Source organism: Saccopteryx leptura, chromosome 10 (assembly GCF_036850995.1).
Source record: "Saccopteryx leptura isolate mSacLep1 chromosome 10, mSacLep1_pri_phased_curated, whole genome shotgun sequence".
Taxonomy (NCBI): Eukaryota; Metazoa; Chordata; class Mammalia; order Chiroptera; family Emballonuridae; genus Saccopteryx; species Saccopteryx leptura.
This window is the reverse complement of record NC_089512.1, coordinates 10,457,794-10,485,496: the sequence shown is the minus strand read 5'-3', so window position 1 is coordinate 10,485,496 and position 27,703 is coordinate 10,457,794. Positions and strand designations below refer to the sequence as shown.

The following is a 27,703-nucleotide window of genomic DNA, read 5'->3' as shown; positions in this document are numbered from 1 at the left end:
ATGTCCACCGGCACCCTCCCCTGCCTCCTGGCACGTGTGGGTCTGGAGGACGTTCCAGTTGCCCGGACCTGGTCAAGCGTGTAAAGCAGTCTCTGCTACCCAGGAACAGCCGCATATTAGTATGCGTGACTGCCACCTCTCCCTTTCTGTGCACTGTGTAATTATCCGGCACCAGCTAAGCAGTGTGGGAACTCGTTTCATCTTGCAACTGCCCAAGACATGCTCCGAATGCAAGTTTCCCTGGTGATAACCCTCAGTCATCACACTCGAGTGCCCCTTCGGTCTCTCCCTGCCCTGTTTACAGAGGTGGACTTGCAGTCTTGGGGCCTTTCCTTGGACCTGTGTGTCCTCACACAGCGGGGGCGGCGGTCCAGCTATTCCGGCAAATTTACTCTGGGTTTCCCTGTGAGGGTGTTTTTGGATGAGATTGACATTTAAATTGGTGGGCTTGGGTCAAGCTGAGGACTCTCATAAAGTGGGCGGGCCTCGTCCAATCAGACGAAGGCCTGAAGAGAACAAAAAGCCTGGCCTTCCCCGGGCAAGAAAGGATTCTCTGGCCGAGAGCTGTCGGACTGGGACGGAACACGGGCTCTCCTGTCTCCAACCTCTTCACTCTTCTTATCAGGGTATGAACTTAAAAGCTGTGGGGGTCGGTGAGTGAACGTGTGTGCCCTCTTCTGTCCTACCTAAACAAGTGGGATGAAGGCTAAGCGTCTCAGTCCACAGATCCCACTTTAGCATTAAGCCTCTGGTTTTGCCTGTTGTCAGGCAGAGAGGAACTAAAGGAAACAGCTTATAATTTCCCATAAACTGCACGTCTTGGAGGTCGTGTGTCGATACACGGAGAACACCCTCACTGTTAACTGCTGCAGGGGATCCCACCTAGGGTCACACCTGGCCGGCCGCTCCTCTCCTCAAAGCCACTTGGGTCGCTCCGATTTCTGCAGGTAAGGATCCTGAAGCCAGGAGAGACCCAGTGACCCAATCTCAGTAAAACCCACACAAAGGGCGGAAGCCAGGATTTCTATCCAGTCAGATGATGTCAAAGCCCATGTGGAAAGAAGCTTTTATTTTTAAGTATTTTAAACAAACAGTTAAAGAACCCACCACACTATGCCATTAAATCACATGCTGACCCACCTACATCTACGTTAAAAAAGAAGTATGTCAAAACGGAAGCCTCCAGACACCCTCCTTAATTTCATCGGCAACTACTGCCCTGGGGGTGGGGGCCGGGGGTGGGAGGGCAGGACTTTCACACATCATCCCAATACACGATTTTACACTCTGACTTCATATCACTTGAATCCACAGGAAATACATTATTGCGCAAAAACAGTTAACAACAGGTTGGCTTGCTATATGCCAACAACGCTTACGTGCCAGCCACTACTCTAATCACTTTACGTATGTTATTTCCTCTTCCGTCCCCCCACCCCAGCCACCCGTGAGGCTGGCACCACTATTCCATGTTACAGAAAACGTGAAACACGCAGAAGTAATCTTCCCACAGATACAGTGGTTAACTTTACAGAAACGGTATTTGGATGCACCTTCCGCCCTTTTCTCGTATCACTTATTTATCTCTGAAAGATGAAACTAAAACTCTTTCATATTCACTTCCCAGAGTAACAAAAACAACACCCTTCTTTCTCTGTCCTTCTGCTGATGGACACTGAGGCTTTCCCTATCTTTCTACCTCAACAACGCCGCCAGACACTGGACTGCGATGCAGCTGAGCGCGTCCCCTCCTCCACATGGAGACCCGCTGGGGGACAGAGCACACACAGCTTCCCAAGAGTCTGCAAACTGCTCTGCAGAACGGTTGCCACAGTTTCCACCCCCACAGCAGTGAGTTCCCACTGGTCCACACACTTACCCACACTGCAGCTTTTAAAATTCTGTCAACTTGATGAGTGAGATGGTCCCTAACAAGTTCTATTTCCTGTGCTGCTTCTCTGCACGTGACTGACGGTCTTGGTCAGTGAGGGTGAGGCCGACCACACCGAACAGCTGACTGCAAGACCTGGTGCCCCTGCTCTGGGTGGAGCCCAGCCCCCTGGCCCCCCTCAGCCCCAACTTCAGCTCTGCCTAGGGAGCGAGAGGAGGGGCAGGGTTGGAAAGAGGGGTGTGCTCTCCAGGGTGCGAGATGGGAACTGTGGCTGGGGAAGTCACCATGGTCAACTGGCGCCCTCTGGCTCAGAGCCACGCAGAGCTGGGCTCCTCATTAGCAGGAGTGCACATGTGGGTGGCCTGCACTCAAGGACCCTTTCAGAAAACTCCAATCATGACTTAGCTAACTCAATTCAGCATTATATTCCTTAATAGAGGCAACTTTGTGCAACATCTCCTCTGCGTGGCAAACGGATAAACCAGCACCCACCCCTGGCCTCAGTCCCCCTGCAGTGGTGGGCCTATTAGCAGACCCAGACAATGCCTAGCACAGCAGGACACAGGTCCCAGGAGAGAGGGTTGAGGGACGCGGGTCAGGAAAAGTAGGCCGTGAAGACCCAGGACCTGGGCCGACACGGACGGGGTGTAACACTGCAGGTGAAGGGGGACAGCACACGGCCGGACGGGGTGTAACACTGCAGGTGAAGGGGGACAGCACACGGCCGGACGGGGTGTAACACTGCAGGTGAAGGGGGACAGCACACGGCAGTGTGCAGAGGTCAGAGCTGCAAGCACAGCGTGCACTGCTGGTCCCGCAGAACAACTGGACAGCCGGCGGGGCTGGGGGTGGGGACCCACTCATGGAAACTGGCAAAAGGGGTGACTGAATAGAAAATTCCCATTGCATCATTTCACTGAGTCCTTGGGTCTGTGGTTAACTCTTGTAAGATGTAATTCATATTCAGACATCACCTCTATCTAAAAGCAGCCCAGCCCCAGTAAGGACCCTGAGGCTCACACGGCTTGGCCTACCACCTCTCCGGGCCGCTTGCTTGCAGCTGGCTAGCTCCACACTAGCCCAGGGGCCACTTGCCATTCTCTGAGGACACCAGACAAGAGCCTACCCTCCTGTGACCTCCTTCGGGTCTCTGCTCAAATGTCCCCTTCTCAGTCGAGGCCCTTCACAACCAGCCTATTTAAAATCGCGGCCCACCTCCCAATCCAGCGGGCCTTTCACTCTTCCCCAATTCCCGTTGTCCACAACACACACGCCAACCAAAATACTGAACGTGTCACATGTTTATCGTCCGTAACGATCCAGGACAGCAGCTTCGTCTGTCTGTCCTAGCCACTGCTGGGTCTCTGGCCCACACAGCGGGGTCTGGCACATTTCTGTGTAACGCAGGGGTGTCTGCTGCACTGCAGACAACTGTGGGACAGAGATGGTGATGGGGGCGCTCCATCCTCCTGGTGACGGAGCCCAGAACCCCACGCTCCTCCACTTGCCGCCCACAGCAGGTAGCCAAAGCCAGCTGCGAAGGCTGAAGCTGCAGCCAGAACTCCCCATGAGGCATCCGGGGAGACCGGGAGGAGTTCCTGTTGCTGCTGCCGCCTGTAAGGTCGAACAGAACGCACACAGGACAGGGCAGATGCAGAGGGAGACCTGGGACCAACTGGCCTCTTCCCAGCAGCCACAGCCCACCTCGCCAGACATCCGGTCAAACAAAAAGGGGCAGTGGTCTCTCCCTTCGGAGTTCGGAGAAGACCTGGCCGGGGAGCTCCAGGCCCCTTCTGAGGGCCTGAGCCCCCTGAATGGCCCCGAAGAGCACTCATTTGCCAGCTGGGTAGGCCGCGGGGCACCGAGTGTCTGAATCCTCACTCTTCTCTGTGACCAGCGTCCGTGATAGAAAGGGCTGGGCCCTCCGCACTGCCTACAATGACGGGTTCTCCAGCGGGGCAGCCAGAGCCCCTCTCCTCCAGGTCAGGCCCCGGGCTACCCACTGATATGCCTTTTCATATGGCGAGCCAGATTGGAAGACCACCGGAAGGTCTTCCCACATTCCGCGCATTTGAAGGGCCTCTCTCGGGTATGAAATCTCTTGTGGCTGATGAGTTGAGAGGTCTTGCTAAACGTTTTCCCACACAGGCTACACTTGTGACCCTTCTTCCCCGCAGGAACGTTTGGGAGGCCGGTGGGCCCGGAACTCTGCTCACAGGCTTTCTCGCGATCTTCCGGGGGCTTCTCCCCCCTTGGCTTTGAGTCCTGCCCCCTCGCCCCTTTGTCCTGGGAGGAAGACGACTGGGCCAGGCTGCTTTCAGACAGGGCGGCCCTGGTGTGCTTTCTCTGATGGACACAGAGGGTAGACCTTCCGGCGAAATCCTTCCCACACCACTGGCATTTAAAAGGCTTCTCTTTAGTGTGGCTCCTCTGATGATTCACAAGGCGATAATTTCTATCGTAAGATTTCTCACAGAGGTTACATTTATAGCGCTTCTCTCCACTGTGGATTCCCTTATGATCTAAGAGAGTTCTTTTACGGGTGAAGGTTTTCCCACATTCCTGACACCAGAAACTCTTCTCCTTCGTGAGGACCTGGGGCTGCCCATCTGGGGTGCCCCCCCTCTCGCGGTCCTCGTACAGCTTCCTGAGAGCGTGGCTCCTCTGGTGCCGGGAGAGGTTGGAGCTCCACCGGAAGGCCTTCCCGCACTCCCTGCACTTGTACGGCTTCTCCCTGGTGTGCAGGCGCTGGTGGATGAGGAGGAACGAGTGGTTGCGGAAGACTTTGCCGCACTGGCAGCACTTGAAGGGCTCCCCTGGGGTCTGAGCGCGCAGGGGCTCCTGGCACGGCCTCTCCCGACTCAGAGAGGACCTGTCCTCGGCCTCTCCCTTCGCGGAGCACCGCTTCTCCTGAACAACAAAGGCCGGCCTGGGGGGCTCCTGGCACGGCCTCTCCCGACTCAGAGCGGACCTGTCCTCGGCCTCTCCCTTCCCAGAGCGCTGCTTCTCCTGAACAACAAAGGCCGGCTTGGGGGGCTCCTGGCACGGCCTCTCCCGACTCAGAGAGGACCTGTCCTCGGCCTCTCCCTTCCCAGAGCGCTGCTTCTCCCGGACAACAAAGGCCGGCCTGGGGGTCAGGTCCTTCGCACATTTCCTACCTCGGTACAGTCCCTCGCCTGTGTGAGTCCTCTGATGGGTGACGAGAGACTGCTTCGCAGTGAAAGTTTTCCCGCACTGCTGACAGGGGAAGGCTTTGGCTACAGGCGGAGCACTCGGGGGCTGACTGCAGCTGGGGGTCTCCCTGGCCTCTTCTCTACATTTGTCTTGATTACAGAACTTTTCTTCCTGGTGCATTCTTTTATGACGAGAAAAGTTGGACCTCCACCTAAACGTTTTCCTACATTTGGTGCATTTATAAGGTTTCTCCTGGGTGTGGATCCTTTGATGTTGAAGAATGTACGATTTACAGTGGAAGGATTTCCTGCATTGGCTGCAGTCGAAGTGTTTCTCTCCGCTTTGGTCCTGCAAATGATGCTCCAACCCTGAGCCGTAAGCAAGGGTTTCCTTACACCGATTAGATTCGAGAAACTTCTGGTTAGCATGGCTTTCCTGATGCAGATGGTAGGCAAACATGCGCTGGAATGCTTTGTCACATAACCCGCACTTGTAAGGCTTCAGGCCAGTGTGAATTCTCTCGTGCCGCGCACGGTTCGAGCTCCACCTGAAGGCTTTCCCACACACGCGGCATTTAAACGGTTTCTCCTGTGTGTGGAGTCGCTGATGGTGGGAGAGATGGGAGCTGTGACCGAAGGTCCTCCCACAGTCGCCGCATCTGTACAGTAGTAGCCCCAGCACGTGGAGACTCCGCTGGTGCCGGAGGCCGAGGCCGAGGCTGAACTCTGTCCCGCGCATGTCCTTCGCGGTGCCTTTGAGCCCGGCGTGGAGCCTCTGCCGCAGGGCGAAGCCGCCGAGCACGCACCTGCGGCCTCTCCCGTACTCCTTGTAGTCGAAGTGGCAGGAGGCCCCTCGGAAGCGGCCACGGCCGCGCTGCAGAGGCCGCTTTCTTCTGGGAACTCGCAAGTAGGCAACATGGATGAGGTTGAGAGTCTTCGCGCCTCCCGATCCGTCCGCTTCTGCTCCCGCCCCGGGACTGAAGCTGGTCTCTTTCTTCGGAGTGCTCACCGGTGTGGGATTTCCACACCGCTCCTGCGACAGCCCGCTCTGCTGTTCCACGGGTTCTCCGGGCCCGGGATGCTCGGAAACACTCATCACACGGCATCCTGACGACACGGCTGTTTCTGCTTCTTGCAAAGGTTCGTGATTTAAGATGAGCTTGTTTGTTTTGATCTGGAGCTCACCTGACACAAAATAAAAGACAAGAGAACGTACTCTTTTTCCATACATGGAACCTCTGAAAGCATCCAGAGACAAAAACGTGCTGTGAACTTGGGTGTGACTTTCGCCTGACTGCCGATACCTTTACTCAACAGGGCCGAGGAAAAGCAAGATGGGCACACCAGCTAGACGGCAGAATCGCGTCCAGTTAGAAAAGAAAAAGGGTTGAGAGGGGAGAGGAGCCAGGGCACAGACAGAGCCGAGGGCTGGGGCTCTGGGGAGGGTGGGGCTCCGAGGAGGGCCTGAGCGTGGGGAGGGCGGGGCTCCGAGGAGGGCCTGAGCGTGGGGAGGGCGGGGCTCCGAGGAGGGCCTGAGCGTGGGGAGGGCGGGGCTCCGAGGAGGGCCTGAGCGTGGGGAGGGCGGGGCTCCGAGGAGGGCCTGAGCGTGGGGAGGGCGGGGCTCCGAGGAGGGCCTGAGCGTGGGGAGGGCGGGGCTCCGAGGAGGGCCGGAGCGTGGGGAGGGCGGGGCTCCGAGGAGGGCCTGAGCGTGGGGAGGGCGGGACTCTGAGGAGGGCCAGAGCGTGGGGAGGGCGGGGCTCCGAGGAGGGCCTGAGCGTGGGGAGGGCGGGGCTCCGAGGAGGGCCTGAGCGTGGGGAGGGCGGGGCTCCGAGGAGGGCCTGAGCGTGGGGAGGGCGGGGCTCCGAGGAGGGCCTGAGCGTGGGGAGGGCGGGGCTCCGAGGAGGGCCTGAGCGCGGGGAGGGCGGGGCTGAAGGGACTGGAGACCACGCCCACCACAGGGGGAGAGCCAAGCAGAGAAGGGAGCAGGACTGGGATGAGGGCCCCTAAGAGCAGGAAGGGGCAGGCGCTAGGATTCAAAGGGAGTGCAGCAGGGCTCAGGAGCACCACTGAATGGAAAGCACAAGGCATGGCGAAGCCCTCCGGTGCACAAGAATATTACTGACAGGCTTCTGGGGAAGAGGCAGCGCCAGAAAAGAATGTCTCACAGGTCAGTCTGGAGGGGAGAAGCCCAGGGCCTGGCACTCCTTAGCAACACTAATAAGGATCTTCCTTCTAACAGACAAGGGAGTATGTATGTTTCCCACGATTTACTTGGTGTGAAAGACCCGAAGAATACATGCTGGAGGAGCAGAATCTGGTAGATTTTCTGGAACTCACCTGCAGGGGCAGCACCTGGATTCCCCTTAGGCTGAGCGACCTGGACATTCAGGCCCCATGGCTCCCTTGTCTCCAACCAGGAGATCAGAGCAGGTTTGGTGAATGGCCCCACTGCAGAGAAGGAGGGGACAGGAAGGGATGGAAGAGGGGGGGGAGGGGAAAGGAAGGGAGGGGAGGAGATGGGAGGGGAGAAGAGGGGGAGGGGAATGGGAGGAGGGGGAAAGAGAGAGGAGAAGAGGGGGAGAGGAATGGGAGGGGAGGGGAGGGGAGAGGAGAAGAGGGGGAGGGGAATGGGAGGGGAGGGGAGGGGAGAGGAGAAGAGGGGGAGGGGAATGGGAGGGGAGGGGAGGGGAGGGGAGGGGAGGGGAGAGAAGAGGGGAGGGGAGAGGAGAGGAGAGGGGGGGAGGAGAAGAGGGGAGGTAGATGAGTCACACAGAACTACTCTCCAGGAACCTCACAGGCCTGGGGTTTAGGTAGGGAGGAAAGGCCAGGAAGGCAGGAGGAGGAAGCTAAGGCTGGAGGCCCAGCCAGCCATTTCTAACAGTCCTAAGCAGAGACAAGAGAGGCTGAGAGAAGTCACAACCAAAAGGATCAGGAGGATTCTCTGGAAGTGGGAACCACATGACCATTCAATCAGCCAATATAGTTTAAATGCCTAAATGGACCAGGAACTTGACGCACACGACTTTTTTTTTTTTTTTTTTGTATTTTTCTGAAGCTGGAAATGGGGAGAGACAGTCAGACAGACTCCTGCATGCACCCGACCGGGATCCACCCGGCACGCCCACCAGGGGCAACGCTCTGCCCTCCAGGGGGTGATGCTCTGCCCCTCTGGGGCGTTGCTCTGCTGCGACCAGAGCCACTCTAGCGCCTGGGGCAGAGGCCAAGGAGCCATCCCCAGCGCCCGGGCCATCTTTTGCTCCAATGGAGCCCTGGCTGCGGGAGAGGAAGAGAGAGACAGAGAGGAAGGAGGGGGGGTGGAGAAGCAAATGGGCGCTTCTCCTATGCGCCCTGGCCGGGAATCGAACCTGGGTCCCCCGCACGCCAGGCCGACGCTCTACCGCTGAGCCAACCGGCCAGGGCCTCGACTTTTAATCTTTACCATAACCCAGCATGCCAGGCATTCTTATCCCCATTTTCCAAGAGAAGAGACTGGGTGACTGACTGACTTCGTTAGTAGTTAGAGCTGAAGTCTAAACCCAGGTCAGGCCCCCCAGTATGAACCGTAAGGAAAACGAAGAAGGCAGAAGTAAAGGTGGGCAGAAGCATGGGGACATCAGTGCCTTACCCAGAGAAGCCACATTCCCATAGTTCTCCAGCATCACATCCCTGTAGAGGTTCCTCTGAGCAGGGATCAGCCATCCCCACTCATCCTGGGAGAAGGTCACTTCCACATCCTTGAAAGTCAGAGCCTCCTAAGAAAACACAAGCCTGTACCTCCAAGCCAGTCCACGCCCCTGGCTTTCAGAGGGCAGGGGGACGGGGCGTGGGGCTGGCTCTGAGTCAGTACAGGCGAGATCTGGTAAGGGTGAGAGAGAAGACCACCACCCAGCAGAAGAGCTCTGGGCTCAATGGGAGATAATTTAGTTTCCAGGACATGGACCTCTGGATGGGAGGTCACTGGACAGACACACAGGACATGGGGGAGCAGCAGCTCCTCCACTGGGTAGCAACACTGGATGTCACGAAGGACTGAAGGTCCTGGGGCTCACCTGAGGCTGGGCTGTCTCCCGATCTCCTGGACACCCCTCCCTCTGGGAAAGGCCAGGCACCTGGGCAGCAGGAGGAGCTGGAGAAGAAAGAACCATGAGAGAGGGCAGCCCCGCTCTCGACCCCCCCCCCCACTGAGAAGCCCCCTCTTCCCCCCGTCACACAGAGAAAACTCCTGGGCCCACAAGCAGGCATGGACTGTTGTTAAACACCCATTTCACATTTCCCCAGTGTTTGCTGAAAGCCGGGGAGTGAGAAATGGGGGCGCAATGGGAGGAGGAGCCGGGCAGACATGGTTCACAGAGGAGGTAGAAAAGACACAGAGCTAAGGGCCAGGACAGAAAGGGATTCTCGCAAGAGGACAGATGGTGGAGAGACGACACTACAAGAAATCTGGGAAGTGTGGCATCGGCTGGGGTCTTGGAGCCAGGCGGTGAGTACCGGATTGCCCAGCCAGGAAGTCACGCACTCCTATTTCACAGGGAGGCTCCAGCTGGTCCCCCAGGGCGGAGCCACTCTTGAGCGGTGAAGCAGAGGGCCGTATCTGTGCGGCTTGCAGGGCTCCGGTGCCCATCCAATGCACCGCTGGGCTCTGCGCAGGGGCTGGGTCCTGACAAGAAGAAAGGGAGAGAGGGTCCCCATGGGAATCGAAAAGCAACTCAGAGAGGAGGCCACATGGCTAATCTCTAAAGGGCAGAAACCAGAGAAGGGCAGGCCAGGCCCATTACTACCTACAGGCAGAGGGAAAGGAAGAGGAGAGAGCCCAGGGAAGACCCCTGACCCCTCGGCCTCCCTGGTCTCCAGTGTGAGCCATGGGCTGGACAGGTAGGGCCAGAGCCCAGCTTGACACCAGCAAGTACCTAGCAAGTCAGTAAGAACTGTGGTCGGGGCTCAGGTGCCACAGTGCCACTCCCTACTGGCCCACAACCCCCACCCCCGGCCTGGAACTTAGAAATGGGAGAAATGTGTCCCTGAGAGTCACACTGATGATGATTCACAGCAGAGATGCAAGTGGATACTGGCCACCAAGAACAGGCACTGCTCTAGGCACATGCGCGCAAAGTGACCCCAAAGAGACAGGACGGCTCCGGGACTGTAACCTGACTGCAGCAGCGACAGGGACAGAGAGACCAAGCTCACTGTGAGGGTTAGCCAGAAGCCACAGAAGAAAAAGTCTCCGGGGCGAAAAATGGCAGTGCCACCGAGGAGAAAGAGGTGGCCTTTGCCCCAGGCCTTCCAATAGTTCTGGGGTCGGAGGCAAGGCTCCCTCTGTTGTAAAAATGAGTGGAGAAAACTACAGCCAGTGAACGTCAAGTTTTCTGATCCTGTGGCTAAAACATTTCTACACTGACACAGACGAAACTCAGGCTGAGGCCATCCAACACCTGATTCCGAGCCACAGACTCAAGATGATCAACTCATCACCCTAATTTATCTTCTGTTCCTCCCAGACCCTGCCAAAGGGAGGATAACGAAACAGTAAGAGTATGGAAGCAGAGCCAAATGAGTTTGAAGATAAACTTGCGCAAGCACTGGGGTCTCCTGTTCTGTCACCTGGGTGAGCCACAGGGTGCTTCTGTGGCTTTAGATGCATCTGGAGCACTTCTGTTCATTTTCCAGAATCTGAGTGGCCTTCTCCCAGCTCGATGTTTGTTTTACAATTTCTAACTAGCTTTCAACCAGGAACATCCTTTCTACTCATTTGGTGACATTTTCAGTTTTTAAAACCTTTTATCTACATCTAGATGAGTCGAATACCAACCAGGCCACAATTTTATACCTTCTGTGTATCTTATTTGCTTTAGTAAATCATTTTGAGATCCTTTTGACCTCATAATTTTGGTAAAAATAATAACTGCTCTTTTAGATTTTTAAAAATAGCTCCCAGTGTTGAGAAAAGAGGTTTTTTCCTTAATAGTTGTACGTGTTCGTTTATAACCCTTTATGGCTGGTAGACCATGTTCAGCTGTGTTATTTGATTTCATTTTATATTAAATTTGGGAGAGAAGTATGTCAAATATGTTACAGATATCTTAAAAGTAACTTTCAACTTATGCATAATTTATATATGTAGAATTATACATATTTTCATAGAAATAACTATTTTAAAGGCTACAAAAATGACAAATGCTCTTTAAAAAACAAACAGACAAAAAACCACCTCCAAAGAGGTGGGAACACCAACAGTCTGCGTGTGGGGCAGGAGAGGCAGAGTGTGTGTGGACTGCCCGCGGCCGGCACTCGGTCTCCGGCAGCAAGGCCGGGGCCAAGCGCATGGTAAGCCCTCCAAACCCATCCTGGTCAACTGCTCACTGCCAGATCAGTTTTGCATTTTCTGTTCAATACTCTGAAGCTCTGACAGGGAGACCAATGTGGGCACGAACACAGAGGTTGCGGAATGAAGTCTCACCCCCACACTGAACAATCCTCAGAGGCTTACTGAGAAAAAAGCTAAATGGTGCACACAGTACTGCTCTTCTCGGCCTTAACATGTATCAGAAGCTATGAATTCAAACTCTAATCCTCCCCCTTCCGAGCAAGAGACACCACCCCGACTTGACAGGTCAGCGTCAAGTCCAGTTAGACATGTAGAGATGGGCTCTGCATACTCTCAGTCACGGTGTCTAAAAATGCGTTACTGTTTTTTATTTACGGATACTCCCAATCCCTCTTCCTGCAGCTGATCATCCCCTGGGAAGGTGGGAAGGGCTGCCTGTTCACAGGTCCTTGCTTAGGGTCTAGTTCTCAGCTGCTCGGGTGCCGTGGGAACGGAAGGAAAAACTTCCCTTGCACTCCTCAGAGCTGAGGGTTCAGAGGTCAGCCCCCCCCCCACAAGCTGGCTCACGGCAGGCGCGTCCACTGGGCACTGCACACTCGCTCACACGCACGCACCCTCCGTGGTGTCCCGCTGACGTCCCTCTGCAGCTCCTCCAGCAGGGCCGCAGCCTCCCCACCACTCTCGGGGTGATGCAGCTGCACCCAGCTCCGGAGCTCCCCGGGCAGGATGCTCAGGAACTGCTCCAGCACCAGCAGCTCCAGGATCTGGGCCTTGGAGAGAACGTCGGGCCTCAGCCACCAGCGGCAGAGCTCCCGGAGCCGGCTCAGCGTCTCGAGGGGCCCGGCAGACTCATGGTAGCGAAGCTGTCTGAAGAGCTGGCGGAACAGCTCCTGGCCAGGACGGTTCAGGGTCTGCGGCCTAGCAGTCTGCACGGAAGTGTAGCCTTCATCTTCTTCTTCCTTCTTCACCATCTGGAGGCGTCCTCGCTCCCTGGAAGCCTGGACCTGAGCTGGGTGGACGGCATACCACCTGCCCGGAGGCATCACTGCTACTCAGGGTCTACTCAGCAGCGTGCAAACCGAGCCTGTGTTAGCCGGGTCACTGCTGGGACCTCGAGAGTATCTTTTCAGCACCGTAGTGGACAATGCCATTTGCTGGGACATCAGATGTCACTGGCAAGAGACAAATAACCACTATTAGTGTTCAGGAGGAATGTGAGGAGTGTGAAGCTTGATCCTGCTGGTTGGATCATCTCTAATGTATGGGAAGAGGGCGCATGAGCATTGGCATGGTGGTGCCTGCCAGCAGGAACCAATCAAACAGGACTAGGTCCAGGCCAGGTAGCTCAGTCGGTTACAGCATCATCCTGAAACACCAAGGATGCAGGTTCAACCCCTGGCCAGGCACTTACAGGAAGTGACTAATGAATGCACAATTAAGTAGAACAACAAATGAATGCTTTTCTGTCTCTCTCACCCCCCTTCCTCTCTCTGCCTCTCTAAAATCAATCAGTAAAAAACAAAAGTATATTGTCATGATTTGGGGTAAACTGAGAAAATACCCCAGACTATAGTAAAATATGTGTACACAGGGTTTTATTCATTCACATAATTTACTGTATTCTGGGGTATGTGCATGTGCGCACAGTTGAGGGCACGTACAGAATGAAGCAATTTTTAAATTAAAAAAAAAAAAGAAAAGAAAGAGCAAAGTTAATATTACTCATGAATGATATGAACATCCACTTAAAAAAAATCTAAGGGAACCAAATGAAAAACTGTTAAAACTAATATGGGGCTGCTCTGGCCGGATAGCTTGGTTGGTTGGTTAGAGCACTGACCTGAAGCACAGAGGTTTCTGGTTCGATCCCCGGCCAGACACATACAGGAACAGCTCAATGTTCCCCCCCCCCTCTCTCCTTCCCTCTCTCACTAAAATCAATAAAATAAAATAAAAATCTTTTTAATAAAAAAAACTAATATGAGAGATTATTAAGTAGGCTAAATATACAATCAATATATAATCAACATGTTTTCAATACACCAGCAACGACCAATAAGAAAAAGAACCCACACAACAGTAGCAGCAAAAACCATAAAATCCTCAGAAATAAAGCTAATAAAAAATGTACAAGCCTGACCAGGCGGTGGCACAATGGATAGAGCTTTGAACTGGGACACAGAGGACCCAGGTTCAAAACCCCAGGTCGTCACTGGCTTGAAGCCCAAGGTCGCTGGTTTGAGCAAGGGGTCACTCGCTCTGTTGTAGCCCAACAAAGGTGCCGCAATGAAGAATTGATGCTTCTCATCTCTCTCCCTTCCTGTCTGTCCCTCTCTCTGACTCTCTGTCTCTGTCAAAACAAAACGAAACGTACAAGACCTTAACACTAAACTGACATAAGACAAAATAAATCTGAGTAAGTCTTAAGTATAGAAAGACTAATATTTCAAGATGTCAACTACATGAAAAGTCTAAAAAATCCCAACAAAACTCCAATATAGGTTTTCTTCAGACTTGGTAAGCATATTCTATCAGTGATTTTCAACCTTTTTTTTTCATGGCACAAACACACACTAATTATAATTACTAAGGTCAGTGCCCCTGACTAAATACAACCATTTTCATCTATGGCACAAATAAATAAGTTACTAAGGAAGAAGAGGTCAGGGCCCCCCTTTTTTTAGTAATTAGTTTATGAGTGCGTGAGAAACAAAGGTTGAAAATCACTGCATAATTCATACTAATGAGTAAAAGGCCAACAATAAAATAGCTAAGACAATTTTTTAAAGGTGGAAAGATTTGTCCCACCAGATAATGCAGCCTATTATAAAAAGTACAATAATTAAAAACAGTGAGTATTACTGAAGAAATATACAGAAAGCAGATAAAAAGAAAAGTACAGAATCCTAACAAAGATTTAGACACATGTATAGATCTGGCACATAACAGAGGCGGCATTTAAGACAGCGGGAGAGAATGGCCACTTCAGCAACTCATACACAGGCAACTGGCTAGGCCGATACAAATAAAGATCACATGCCAAATGAATTGTAGCTAAAAACTTCAAAACAAAAGAGAGAGAGAGAACGAGAATGCCAGGATAAGCAAGGATTTAAGGGGGAAAAAACAAAAGAAAAAGAGATAACTATATCAGTACTTAAAAATCTCTTGACCAAAAAAGAACAGAAGCACAAACCACTGATAGAAGTTTAAATTCATACAGCCACTAGGAACGGTAGTTTGGAAGTGTAGTAAAACTAAAAAGTAACATTAGTAAGGTGCCAAGACCAGCTCAGCCGTGGGAGTGCACGAAAGGAAGGTGCTGCAGGACTTAAGAAAACACATACACAGGACACAACATACAGAAAAGATGGGTACAGGGGACTCGCAGCCTCTAGGACTGAGAGCCCAGATCGCCGCAGCCTCATTGTATTTATTGGTCTCTTTGCTCATTAAGCAAATTAGCAGAGCCTGGGTTCAGGTGCAGAGAAGGGTAATTAACTAATGTCTTTCAGGTATGTAAGGAAAAGGCCGTAGGGATCAGCTGCTTCCTTTAAACAATCTTACTAGTGCTTGCAAGGGCACCGTTCTGCCCCCTCAGGACTTGACGTTCCAAAGTCCACACAAAAGATTTGTCTCAGGACCACAGTCTAATTCCCAGCCGTTTTCCCACGTCCCCCTTTTTGTTTTCGTATAGCTGCATAAGCAGTCTTGCAGCCTTTCTTCTGTGTCAGTTGCCAGAGGGTTTGTTGCGAGCACCTGAGGAAGTTACTGTAAGTATGAAGGGAGAGACCCTGCACAAATATGAACGGTAGTTAACTTCAGAGCGGGGGTTACTTGGAGACGGAGATCTCAGTGTGTTAACCGTAACAGGAGACTGGCCTGGGGTTACTGGGATGCAAGTACTCAGGATTCTTGAAGGAATGCCTTCAAGAACCAGATGTCCTTTATGATTGATAAGCTCTGAGACGGACTCTTCTCGTGTCCTTGATCATGAAGGAAACAGGAGATGTGCAGGGTTGGGGATGGTATAGGTGGGAAAAAAGGCTTGTGTAGCTTTCTAGTGTTATCTGCTGAGCTGTGGCTTTTGGAACTCAATATGCAGTGGCGCAGTTTCTCGGGGCTGATTCCGCCTAAGAGCTTCAGCCTCTGCTTATACTACTTTCATCTGATGTGTCTGGTTCCTTGCGAGTCCGAACCGTAAAAGAAATCATAACATAAGCAGAGCAAAAAGTGCAACTGTCATGTTAGGAGCCGTCATCAAAGTTTTCTGCTGCTTCAACTGTTTCTCTGCTTCTTGGCACAGATGTTTTATCTGCCCCCAGGATGGAAGAGCTGCCTTCTTCGTCGCTTGCATTGGTCCCACCAGACGTGTGGTCTGGAGGGTTAGTCTCTTCATCCGCATGATTGGGGGTCCCAGGTCGTAAGGGGTACCCTAAGTGGAGCTTCTCCTGTAGAGGGTGAGATACAAGTAAAACCCTGTCCCCAGGTTAACAACTGTCCCATTACCCAAAGATTGGTCACCGGATCCTGCCACCATATCAGTGGACGTTCTGTAACAGAAGATAAGGAAGAAGCAGAGTAATGTTGATCTGTGGCTGTGGAGGGTAAGAAAGGTAGATAATTCAAAAAATTAAGAGTAAAACAAGAAGAAATGTTAGCTCTTGTTAAGGGAAGGATGATTGTAGACAGATCACCTTCCACAAATTGTTGAATTCGTTCTCTTCCTTTGAGAATAAGTGAAGACATGAGATCAAGATAGGAAGAGAGAAAGATTTTACGGTAGAATTAGGCAAGAATATCCATTCAACTAATTTATCATGCTGAACAATAACACCTGTAGGAGAATGTGGTGAATTAAAAATCAACAACTGGGCCCTGGCCAGTTGGCTCAGCAGTAGAGCACTGGCCAGGCGTGTGGAAGTCCCGGGTTCGATTCCCGGTCAGGGCACACAAGAGACGTGCCCATCTGCTTCTCCACCCTTTCCCCCCTCTCTCTCTTCCCCTCCTGCAGCCAAGGCTCCATTGGAGCAAAGTTGGCCTGGGCGCTGAGGACGGCTCCATGGTCTCCTCCTCAGGCACTAAAAAAAAATGGCTCCAGTTGCAATGGAGCATTGCCCCCTAGTGGGCTTGCTGGGTGGATCCCAGTTGGGCACATACTGGAGTGATTGCCTCCAAACTTCTCATTTCAGAAAAATACAAAGAAAAAAGATATACTGTTCTAACTGTATATACTCTGTCCAATAGTCTCATTCCTGTATTTAGATGTTCTGGGCACAGTTGCTTTAAAATTGGAATATGTAAATAGCACTAATTTAAATTTAAATAGAATGAAATTATATATCCTGAACTTGTTTCTTTGTTCTGTAAGGTCTTGCCATGTTGTTATGCTATGTATTCATTCTCTCCTGTGTTAAGGTCCAAATTGCAACTCTGCTAATAGGTTTAATCAGGTTTTGTTTGTGTCCTGCTCATGTCTCTGTACTATAATTGTCTTGTTTCTATGTACTCAATTTCAGTTTGAGACCTCCCTGTCTGTCTCATCTGTTTCATCTGTCTGTCTGAAACATTTGCTGTTCTATACTCACTGGGAATCTTCTGTCTCTGCCATTCAGGTTTTGTGTCATCTGGACCCCATAAATGTTGTTTGTGACACTGGCTGGTATAAAACAAGGTTTCAAGACTAGTGTCTCAGTTATTTATTCTGGAGGATTTGGTTTACAAATACCTTTTGTTCGAATTTTGTCTTTTAGATTTTGTTTATTATAATATGCACTCTCTTTCATGTTCTTATTAAAAAGTCTACTCAGAAAGAAAATAATAATTCAAACTGGGGGAAGATCTCACTCCCCTTTCCAGACAGTAAAACTCAGAAAAGGGTGGGGAAATGGGAGTGCATATTGGCACTTTTAAAATCCAAGCAGCTCAGTAGCCCACTCTCTCTGTTCTCTGCCAAGGACAAATAAAAAGTCTTGCTTTCTCTGAAACTACTGATACTGTTTATATTTATAATAAAATATAAAACTATTCCAAATGTTTTTATTTTTTTAACCGGGTGGTCTAGAAAAGCATTTGATATTACTACTGGTTTAAATTTAAACAATATCTTTTAAAGTTCTTAACAGAAAATATATGTTTATTTTGCCTGGGTTTACAAAAGGTTCTCGTTATCTCTGTTACGTCTTCTAAAAATATAAGCATGCTTGCGCCTGACCAGGCGGTGGCGCAGTGGATAGAACGTCGGACTGGGATGCGGAGGACGCAGGTTTGAGACTCCGAGGTCGCCAGCTTGAGCGTGGGCTCATCTGGTTTGAGCAAAGCTCACCAGCTTGAGCCCAAGGTTGCTGGCTCAAGCAAGGGTCACTCAGTCTGCTGTAGCCCCCTGGTCAAGGCACATATGAGAAAATCAATTAATGAACAACTAAGGTGCTGCTATAAAGAATGGATGCTTCTCATCTCTCTCCCTTCCCGTCTGTCTGTCCCTATTTGTCCCTCTCTCTGACTCTAATGAAAAAAATATATATACATATAAGTATGCTTGCCAATAGAAAAAGCTGTTTTTAAGGCTCATAAGTATGCTTATAAAAGTATCAATCTAAAATTGCTAATTACTGACTTAGCTATCACTGAAAGTTAAGGTTTCTGGAAATTGAGAATTTTAATTAATTAGAAAGAAACTATAATTTTAGTGATAAAAGATATAAGGTATTGAAATACTTTTTAAAGGAAAATGAAGTTCTGAATAGATAAGAAAGTTGTGAAAGTTGCCAAAGGTTTGTGCTGGTTGTAGAGGGTTTGTGCAAAGAGAAGAAGCAAAAAGAGAAAGGAACCGAGAAAGTAAACAAAGGTGAGAAGGGGATATACATATTACAGGAAAAAGGGGCGTTAACAGCAGAATTCTACACCAGGCCTTTAAGGTCTTCAATCATCCGGAGGAGGAACAGCGACCAGCCCAAACCCAGGCCTTACAGACGCTCGCTGAGGTGGTCTCCCGGGCCGAAAACCACAAGAAGGCCCCCAGAGCCCCAGCAGGGATTTTCTAGCCCTTCCCCAGGGGCCTGCTTTAAATGCAGACAGGAGGGACACTGCAGCTGCCCCTGTCCCAAGCCCATGCCACCAACCAGACCCTGTCCTCTCTGTGGCTGTGTGGGCCATTGGAAGTTAGACCACCCACGAGCTCCTCAAGGCCCAGGGGCATCCCAGCCTCTAGCCAGCACTGGCCTGGACGCACCAGCACTCTTTGGCATCGTCGGGATAAAGAAGACTGAAGGGGCCCAGCTGTGCCGCAGGCCTCCACCTCCACCATCGGAATGGCAGAGCCCCAGGTGACTGCAGGTCACCAGTAAGGCCACTTCTTTCCTATTAGAGATGAGGGTCACTTATTTGGCCCTCTTTAAACTTTTCAGGACTATTGTTTCCTTCCTCCATCTTGATTACTGGGGTCCACAGTATTCCCTCCAACCAACTCATTGCCCCCTCTCCTGTTATCTAGGAAATCCCCCTCTACCCTCTCTGTCCTCATTACTCCCAGCTGACCAACCCCTATCGTATGACGAGATAAGAGAGAAAAAAATCAGTTTTGGACAATCAACAACAGTTCTTTTCTCCCACAATCTTTCTATTTCACACAGCTACACAAACTCTACCTCCCTCCTGAATTCAAGCCTTTCCTTCCACCAAACTTTCAAGGTCAAGTCCCTCCCTCTAAAAACCACATCCCAACACGCTGAATTAGTTCTCACCAGAGTCCTCACCCCAGCCGCTGGATATACATTGACTATAAATACACTTTTTTTTTGTACTTTTCCGAAGATAGAGGCAGTCAGACAGACTCCCCCATGCGCCTGACCGGGATCCACCCGGCATGCCCACCATGGTGCGATGCTCTGCCCATCTGGGGCGTTGCTCGGTTGCAGCTGGAGCCATTGTAGCACCTGAGGCAGAGGCCATGGAGCCGTCCTCAATACCTGGGCCAACTTTGCTCCAATGGAGCCTTGGCTGCGGGAGGGGAAGAGAGAGACAGAGAGGAAGGAGAGGGGGAGGGGTGGAGAAGCAGATGGGCGCTTTTCCTGTGTGCCTTGGCTGGGAATTGAACCCGGGACTTCCACACACCGGGCCGACGCTCTACTGCTGAGCCAACCAGCCAAGGCTTACAAATCCACTTTTCACATCATACACTCCCACAACAGTTTAAAAACACTCACCCTTAACTGCACTCCCAATAAAAGACTCCGCCGCTCTCCATACTCCCCTACTAACTCAAGTGCCCTATGCTTCACCAGAACATCAGGAAACACTTCAGGTGGCCATCTGCCAAAGACAGCATGCAGCATCACCATCACTCTGTAACTTCCAACCACACCTGGGTCACAACGAGTAAGCCACCAGGTCTGCCCCGAGGCAAAAGGCTGCTTTCTCCAGCTAGTCCAGTTCTCCGCTTTTCCCACATAACAAGCCCCTTCTTTTAATTGCTCTTATCCCTATCTCTCCCTTTTCCTTGGATTCCCGCTAACTCCACAGTTCCTCTCATTTTTTTACTGCACACGATGCGATGCGTAACTACCTACCCCTCTCCCCGTATCAGGGCTGCAATAGCGTCTACAATGATCAGTCTGAACAGAACCAACCCTACGTCAGCAAACGCCTGCAGCAGTCCCTCTATTAGACACCCCGTTTGTGGCTCTCGGCTGATGCCACTAGGGTCTCAGCCCCTCTGTTTTGCGGATGCATAAATAAACTTATAAAACTCATCAGGCCTTGTGCGTTGCTCCTTCGGCTGAGCCTAACAATGAAGACGCAGCATGAAAAAGAAGGCAGAAGAGGGAAGGGTGCTTCAGGAGCCAGAGGGGCCGGCTCCAGTCCTGCCCAGCTCCGACAGCACAAACAGGAAGCAGAGACGCTGCTCAGAAGGTCGCTGGAGGAGGGAGAAGAGTGCCTTCCCCAGACAAACCTGCAGAACGGCACACAGAGCAAGGAGACGCAAGCATGCCAAGGCCCCAGGGCAATGCTAAGGGTGAAGAGAAATCTGGCAATGTGGCTGAAGGCAATGAACTTGAGGCCAGACAAATACTTGGAAGAAATGCAGCCAGCAGGATGGTAATGACCTATCTCAGGAAATTGAGACCTGCCATGAAATTAGCACCAAAATTAAGCTTCCAGCTGGCATACTCTAAAGGATCTGGGCAGAAATGTCCAAAAAACGTCAGTGAAGTATTTGTAAAGAGCGATGAGACAGAAGACTGGTAAACAGGAAAGTCACGGTGACTGCCCCATAACACGACCAAAGACTCCAGGTCTTTAGTGGAAGAAAGGGTGAGCATGGCCTCAGCTACCATGAACACGGATAAAAAGCTAAAGACCTGCTGGGCCTTCCCAACCGAGTGCAAGGCCCAGAGCATAGGAAAGACACGGGGCCAGCGAACTGAACCAGCCCAGTGAAAATCGGGTTTTCTAAAGCCACAGGGTCCGTGCTTGCCCCAACTAGCTTCTGGGGACAGAAAAAAAGCTTCCTTCATCAGCTTGTGAAGATTCCACCAGATGTGAGCCCCCAGGGCCTAGTATGCGACCTGAGCTGGAACAGGCCTTTTCTCCCCGATAGTCATACCTTAACCCACTCTCATCCCCACAATGAAAAGAAAATAAACGCTTCGAAAAGAACAAGGAAAATCTCAAGCAATCATCTGGCCATTTTTCAGGGACATTTTCTTCTTTTTGTCATTTTGCTTCTTCAACTCATATGGAATGTAATTTTGTTAGTGTTCCTTTTAAAATCTTCATTAGGTAGTCCCTTATTCTCAGGTTTTTCCTACAACTGTGAGGGTACACAGGTTTACTTTATACATGAATAATAAGCAAGTAAGAAAGATTTCTTCCGGTACCTATTGCTAAAACAATACTTATACAAACGTCTCAATTAAGGACCTGGCCAGGTTGCTCAGTGGATAGCGCTGTCCTGGCATGCCAAGGCCATGGGTTCAATCCCCAATCAGGACACACAGGAGAAGCAACCAATGATCACACAAGTAAATGGAACAACTAAGTGGAACAACAAGTTGATGTCTCTCTCCCCCTCACCCCTTTCCTCTCTCCAATCAACGCGGGGGGAAAAGTTTTTGCCTGACCAGTGGTGGTGGCGCAGTGGATAGAACATCCCAAGGTCGCCAGCTTGAGTGTGGGATCCTCGACGTGATTCCATGGTCACTGGCTTGAGCCTAAAAGGTCACTGGCTTGAAGCCCAAGGTCACTGCCTTGAACAAGGGGTCACTGGCTCAGCTGGAGCCCCCTAGTCAAAGCATGTATGAGCCCTGACCAGTTGGCTCAGTGGTAGAGCATTGGCCTGGTGTGTAGGAGTCCCGGGTTCGATTCCTGGCCAGGGCACACAGGAGAAGCGCCCATCTGCTTCTCCACCCCTCCCCCTCTCCTTCCTCTCTGTCTCTCTCTTCCCCTCCCGCAGCCAAGGCTCCATTGGAGCAAAGTTGGCCCAGGCGCTGGGGATGGCTTTGTGGCCTCTGCCTCAGGCGCTAGAGTGGCTCTGGTTGCAACAGAGCGTCGCCCCCTGGTGGGCAGAGCATCGCCCCCTGGTGAGCAGAGCATCGCCCCCTGGTGGGCATGCCGGGTGGATTCCGGTCGGGCGCATGCGGGAGTCTGTCTGACTGCCTCCCTGTTTCCAACTTCAGAAAAATACAAAAAAAAAAAAAAAAAAGAAGCACGTATGAGAAGCTATCAGTGAACAACTAAGGTGCCGCAACTACGAGCTGATGCCTCTTATCCCTTTGCCTTCCTGTCTCCCTCCCCCTCCCTTTCTCTCTCGCTAAAAAAATAAATAAATAAGATTTTGTTCATTGATTTTAGAGAGAGGAGAGAGAGAGAGAGAGAGAAAGGCGGGGGGGGGGGGATGAGGAATGGGAAGCACTAACTCACAATTGCTTCTCGTATGTACCTAGACTGGGCAAGCCCAGGGCTTCCAACCAGTGACCTTAGCATTCCAGGCTGATGCCTTATCCATTGTGCCACTGCACGGCAGACAGAAAAAAATTGTTTTAAAAATACCAATTAAAAAGGACCTCAAACCTAGTGCCCAAAACTTGACACCTAAATACCATTCTTTAATAAACAGAACCAGGGTCCCTGGAGAAGTGGTTGACTCCAGGCCAGGGTACAGAAGATATATGATAAGTAGTGTGTGGTGAAATAAAGTGAGGAAAAGATACAAGAAAGAATGGAGGCCTGACCTGTGGTGGTACAGTGGATAAAGCATTGACCTGGAACGCTGAGGTCGCCGGTTTGAAACCCCGGGCTTGCCCAGTCAAGGAACATGTAGGAGCTGATGCTTCCTGCTCCTCTCCCCTCTTCTCTCTCTCCCCGCTCGAAAATGAATAAAAATAAAATCGAAAGAACGAACAAACGAACTTCAAGGGGAAACCAGCCAACCTGAAAGGGCTCCTAAGAGCCAACACTAGAATAAATTAAGAAAATAAAAATAGGACTGCATTAGAGTCAAAGAAAAAATTACACAACCAACATCACACACACTGATAAAACTAATTGGACAAATAAACAACAGGGGGTGAAGGCACAACTCTTCCTCACAAAGAATTCCAGTTAATAAACACAGACAGAATAACAGAAATGAAAGTCACCATTAGACCATTACACTAATGACTGCTGCAGGCAAGATCCATCAAAGAATGCTAATTGATTGGTGAAAGCTGGGGAGAAACAGGATGTTTCTAGGCCAAGTCTCAAAGGATCTTCCCACAAATACTTACTAATTATAAAGGGAAACACACTATGTTTACAGTGGTGAAACCTGGTAGACACCACAGGATAAGATTAGTATCACCAGTGTTAAGACATATCAGCATCATTCTCAAAACAGGAGCACACACTTAACAAAGCCAAGTCGATGGTCATTGTAAAGCCACAAATGCAAAATACTTCAAAAGTGTTGCGTCAGGAAAAACAAGGAAAGACTGAGGAACTGCCACAGGCTGAAGGAGCGGAAGGAGACATGAAAGTAAATAAATGCGGGATTCTAGACTGAATCCTGGAATGCAAAGGGTCAACAGTCACACACTGATGACCTCTGATAAGTCAGCAGTTTCATTAGTCATGCCATACTACTGCAAACTTTTGAAGTTTCCTGATGACTGTACTATGGTATGCAAGGTAGTAACTGTAGGCAAACTACATAGATAAAGGGGACGAGGGGACGCTGTACAGTTCTGCAGCCCTCTGTAAGTCTACAACTATTCAAAATAAAAAGGTTTTAAATTGAAGAAGTTTAAGTTGTTACCGGTTTTTTTTCTGATTTATTTCTATATTAGATATTTAGGATTAACTTGGCAATCAAGAACATTAAGTATAGTAAATTCTTATCTCCAATTGGGACTCATTCTTTCATTAATTTAACAAATATTTCATGAGCAACTACTATGTATCAGTTACTAAGGTCACAGCAGACAAAAAGTACTGCCTTGAGAACCTTATGAGAAGACAGACAAATAAAACATAGTATGTTAGACAATGACAGGTGCTATGGCGTATAATAAAATGAGGGAGCTCTTTCAGATTGTTTGATATAAAAATAATGAAATTGCCAAATAAGGTAAGTTATGTTTAGCTATACTTTATGCATTTGTACTCTTAAGCAACTCTGTGATATCACAGAACGTTTATATACCAATACTTCCTGTATACCAGGAACACCAGAAAAATCAGCAGTGGAACTGTTAGGATTTTTGATGCTTTTGTTGGTTCCCCTATTGAGGTTTACCTTCAAAACATTCCCATCTTGCCTGACCAGGCAGTGACGCAGTAGATAGAATGTAGGACTGGGATGCGGAAGACCCAGGTTTGAGACCCCGAGGTCGCCAGCTTGAGCGCGGGTTCATCTGGTTTGAGCAAGGCTCACCAGCTTGAGCCCAAGGTTGCTGGCTCCAGCAAGGGGTTACTCAGTCTGCTGAAGGCCCGCGGTCAAGGCACATATGAGAAAGCAATCAATGAACAACTAAGGTGTTGCAACGCGCAACGAAAAACTAATGATTGATGCTTCTCATCTCTCTCTGTCCCTGTCTATCCCTCTCTCTGACTCTCTCTCTCTCTGTCTCTAAAAACAAAACAAAACAAAACAAAAAAACCACATTCCCATCTTTTCAGCTTCCAGGAAGGTTACTTTTTAAACCAGATTTGTCTGATTTCTTCAAAATTCATCTAACATGTAACAGCAGTTTCATTGGTCAGGCCCTGAACGCACAGACAGATATACCCACATGTGTAACAGGTGGGAGGGAATTCCCTGAAATCCTTCATCAAAAATGACACTCCCTGACATTTCCTTGTAAACAACTACATAATATTGAATCTTCACTTTTGAACTTCAAACAGTTTGAAACAGGATGGTATTCCTTCTTGGCCACCACTTTTAACCCAGGAAGGAGACCTTGATTTCATAGTCCCATGCAAGTCCGAAGACAGTAGTAGTACAGTGGCTTTAGGTTAGAGATGTACCTTATGTTTAACAAACTACATTTTACACACTACTCTTTCTTGCTGAAAACATCCCAATAAACAAGATTTTCCTATTTTTCTCCACAAACATAACTTGTCGAGCACTTACAGACTGTGCATTGTGTATTATGGAAAAATAAACAGCAAACAAAACGTTTTCTTAATTATACTTAGAAACATGTTTTAGTGGCATCATAATGCTAGCACCAAAATTAAGCAAGCAGTCTATGAACAAACGCATTGCACAAACTGAAGATATGATATTATAATTGTCCAGTGAGCAATAGCATCAATGTTCGTAACGGCGCTAAATTATATACTTTAAAATGGTTAAAATCGTAAATTCTTATGCATCATATGTTAAATGTTATGTATATTTCATCACAGCATTGTTTTATCAAAGTTTTTAAAGGCAAAAATTTTAAAATACTGCTGTGGGAGCGGGCTTGTTGAGGGGCGGAGGGATTGAGCAAAAGACAAAAAAAGAAAAGGAAAAGAAAAAACTCATGGACACGGACAACGGTATGGTGACTGGGGGGCGTGGAGCAGGGTACGGGTGGATAAACGGCGATGAGGAAGAGGGTTAACACACAATACGGTATGTGGTAGAATCGGGCACCTGAAACCCGCACGATTATGTTATCCAGTGTCGCCCGAATAAATTAAATTTTAAAAAATAAAGGTACAGAGAGGTAAAATCTATATACATTCGGAAGCCTCCAAATGAAAATACTGGCGGGCTGCAATTACTTTTACTTTTCTTACACTCACCCTCTAATTGTCCGTAAAGAGGACGCTTTGTTTGCATAATTGGGAGAAGAGCGCAAGCACGCAAACCATCACTCCAAATTCTCCCCTTCGGGCGCCCCGGGCGGCGCAGGTCCCAGGTCCGCCCTCGGCGCAGCGACGACGGGGTCGCGGGCCAGCCCACCCGCCCCGGGCGCAGCCCCCAGGCCCGGCCTCAGGCGCCGCTCCGAGGCCGCGCAGGGCCCGGCGCGCCCGCCGCCCTCCCGCAACCGCGCGCGGCACAGCAGTCCCCGACGCCCCGAGCGCCCGAACCCGCCACTCACCGTCTCCCGCGGCCTCCACACTCAGCCCTCCCGCAGCCCCGCACGCCCCACGCCGGTGTGCTGCCGAAAGGGTCGCGCAAGCGCGTCACCGCCCCGGGCCTCTGCGGCCTCTCTAGGAACCAGGGAGGGCCAACGTCTCGGCTTCTCCTCGGTGCCAGTGCACGGTTCGACGGTCTCTGAGTTATCGAGGACTCGTCCCCAACACACCCCACCTACCCCACACAGTGCCTGCCCTTCTCTCTCCCAGGCCAATTCGGGGCCCACTGCTTTATCAGCCTTGGCCTGTGGTCGGAGCCCCCCTACTCTACGTGGGATGGCTTAGGAGGTGAGATTGCCAAGGTGAAGAAAGTACGAGGAGCCAGAGGAATATGAGAGATGCTGCAATGCTTTTATTCCTACCCTAGTAGTGCCAGAGTGGCCGATGTCGTGCTTAGGGACAGTAGTGGTAGGGTGCCAGTGTTACATCCGCTCAAGGGGCAAAAAGATGATGTATGGCTTATATAGCAGTTGCTGAGTCAATGGGCCCTGAAAGGCGTGGGAGTTGGAGCTGAGTTAGGCAGCCCCGAAAGGTGCGAGCTGGTTGGCCTCTGAAGTCCATATTATTGACTAGAGCCCACATCCTAGGTCTCACTGTCATCTTCCCACAATCCACCTCTACAGAATGGGGGCTTTGGTACATTGGGCAGCTCCTTGAGCTCAGAGGCTGCAGCAGCAAAACAGGGTACAACAACCTACCACCAAACAAACAGCAACCAGGGCCATGGCAATTAAGATCCATCGCCAGGTGTGCCCTACGGGGTTCCACCAGGTGGTTATGGGGTAGTCCTGTAGAGCCTGTAGAGCCTGGACCTCCCCTTTCATTTTTGCTAGAGCTTCCTTCACTTGCTCCTGGTGATCAGGACTATACTCAACACTCTGTGTGTAGTAAAGCACACTCCTCCAACCCCTCGGAAGCAGTTAGAAAGTCTAGAACCACTCTATTTTGCAACGCCACCTTTCTCATTTGGGTAGTTTCATCTAGTAAGAGATATAGGGCCTGCTGAATAACGTTCAAGGCTTGGGTTGTGTGCATCGCTAAAGCCTCTATCTGTAATTCCACACCTATGGTTCCTCCATCCAGGAGAAATACCGCTAATTGTTAAAACCACCATGCGGCCCGTTTTTCCAGGTGCCATCTGTGATAAACAGTATCTCAACTGGAGAGTCGTTGGGGTAAGGAAGCAAGAATCCACCTTTTAATGTAAGGGCCACCCCAAGTACAGTGACCAGTCCAATGACCAGGCAAGTAAGGCCAACCATCGTGCCCACAGACTTAAAGTATCCAGCTGGGAGGAAATCAGTGGGTTTTGTTCCGGTCAATTTCTGACCATCCTATCAAGTAGTGGGATCACGAACCACAGAGGTGTGGAGACATATTTTGTGAGGGGTCCAGCCTGTTGCACAGTTAGGAGTAGGGTCACACTGCTTTATACAGAAAGGTACCTGTTCTAACAACTCTACATGTTCCCCAACCAACCATCCCCAGCCACTGGGAATTGCACACCCTAGGATCAGGGAAGGACTATGATAATCGTACCAGAGGAGGGCTTCTACAATCTGTTGACTGGTCCGAACCCACTGCTTCAAGGCAGTCCAATGGGCTAGGGTGGCAGGAGCAATTCGCCATGGTAATCCTTCTGTGGCTTCAAAGGGTAGTTCCGTGCATACCCAACAATGGGAAACATGTACACAGGCA

At 50.4% G+C, this 27,703-nt stretch overlaps 1 protein-coding gene and 1 long non-coding RNA gene across 3 annotated transcripts; one reads left to right on the top strand and one right to left on the bottom strand.

Annotated features, from left to right (window-relative positions):
• On the top strand, positions 1 to 3,160 carry LOC136382133 (uncharacterized). The gene is made up of 2 exons (XR_010747202.1): positions 1 to 2,550; positions 2,639 to 3,160. It is a non-coding gene; the product is annotated as an uncharacterized lncRNA (long non-coding RNA).
• ZNF445 (zinc finger protein 445) lies at positions 2,541 to 26,015 on the bottom strand. 2 transcript variants are annotated; one of them, XM_066351057.1, is made up of 7 exons: positions 25,969 to 26,015; positions 12,004 to 12,561; positions 9,553 to 9,721; positions 9,114 to 9,190; positions 8,690 to 8,816; positions 7,402 to 7,512; positions 2,541 to 6,249 (listed from the first exon to the last, which is right to left on the bottom strand). In XM_066351057.1, exons 2-7 carry the CDS (start codon positions 12,430 to 12,432, stop codon positions 3,887 to 3,889), a joined length of 3,276 nt encoding a protein of 1,091 aa, XP_066207154.1. In that variant the 5' UTR covers positions 12,433 to 12,561; positions 25,969 to 26,015; the 3' UTR covers positions 2,541 to 3,886. The 2 variants fall into 2 exon arrangements, with proteins under 2 accessions (XP_066207154.1, XP_066207153.1); XM_066351056.1 differs by lacking the exon at positions 25,969 to 26,015 and adding an exon at positions 13,230 to 13,293.
• Between the last annotated feature and the right edge of the window lie 1,688 nt (positions 26,016 to 27,703).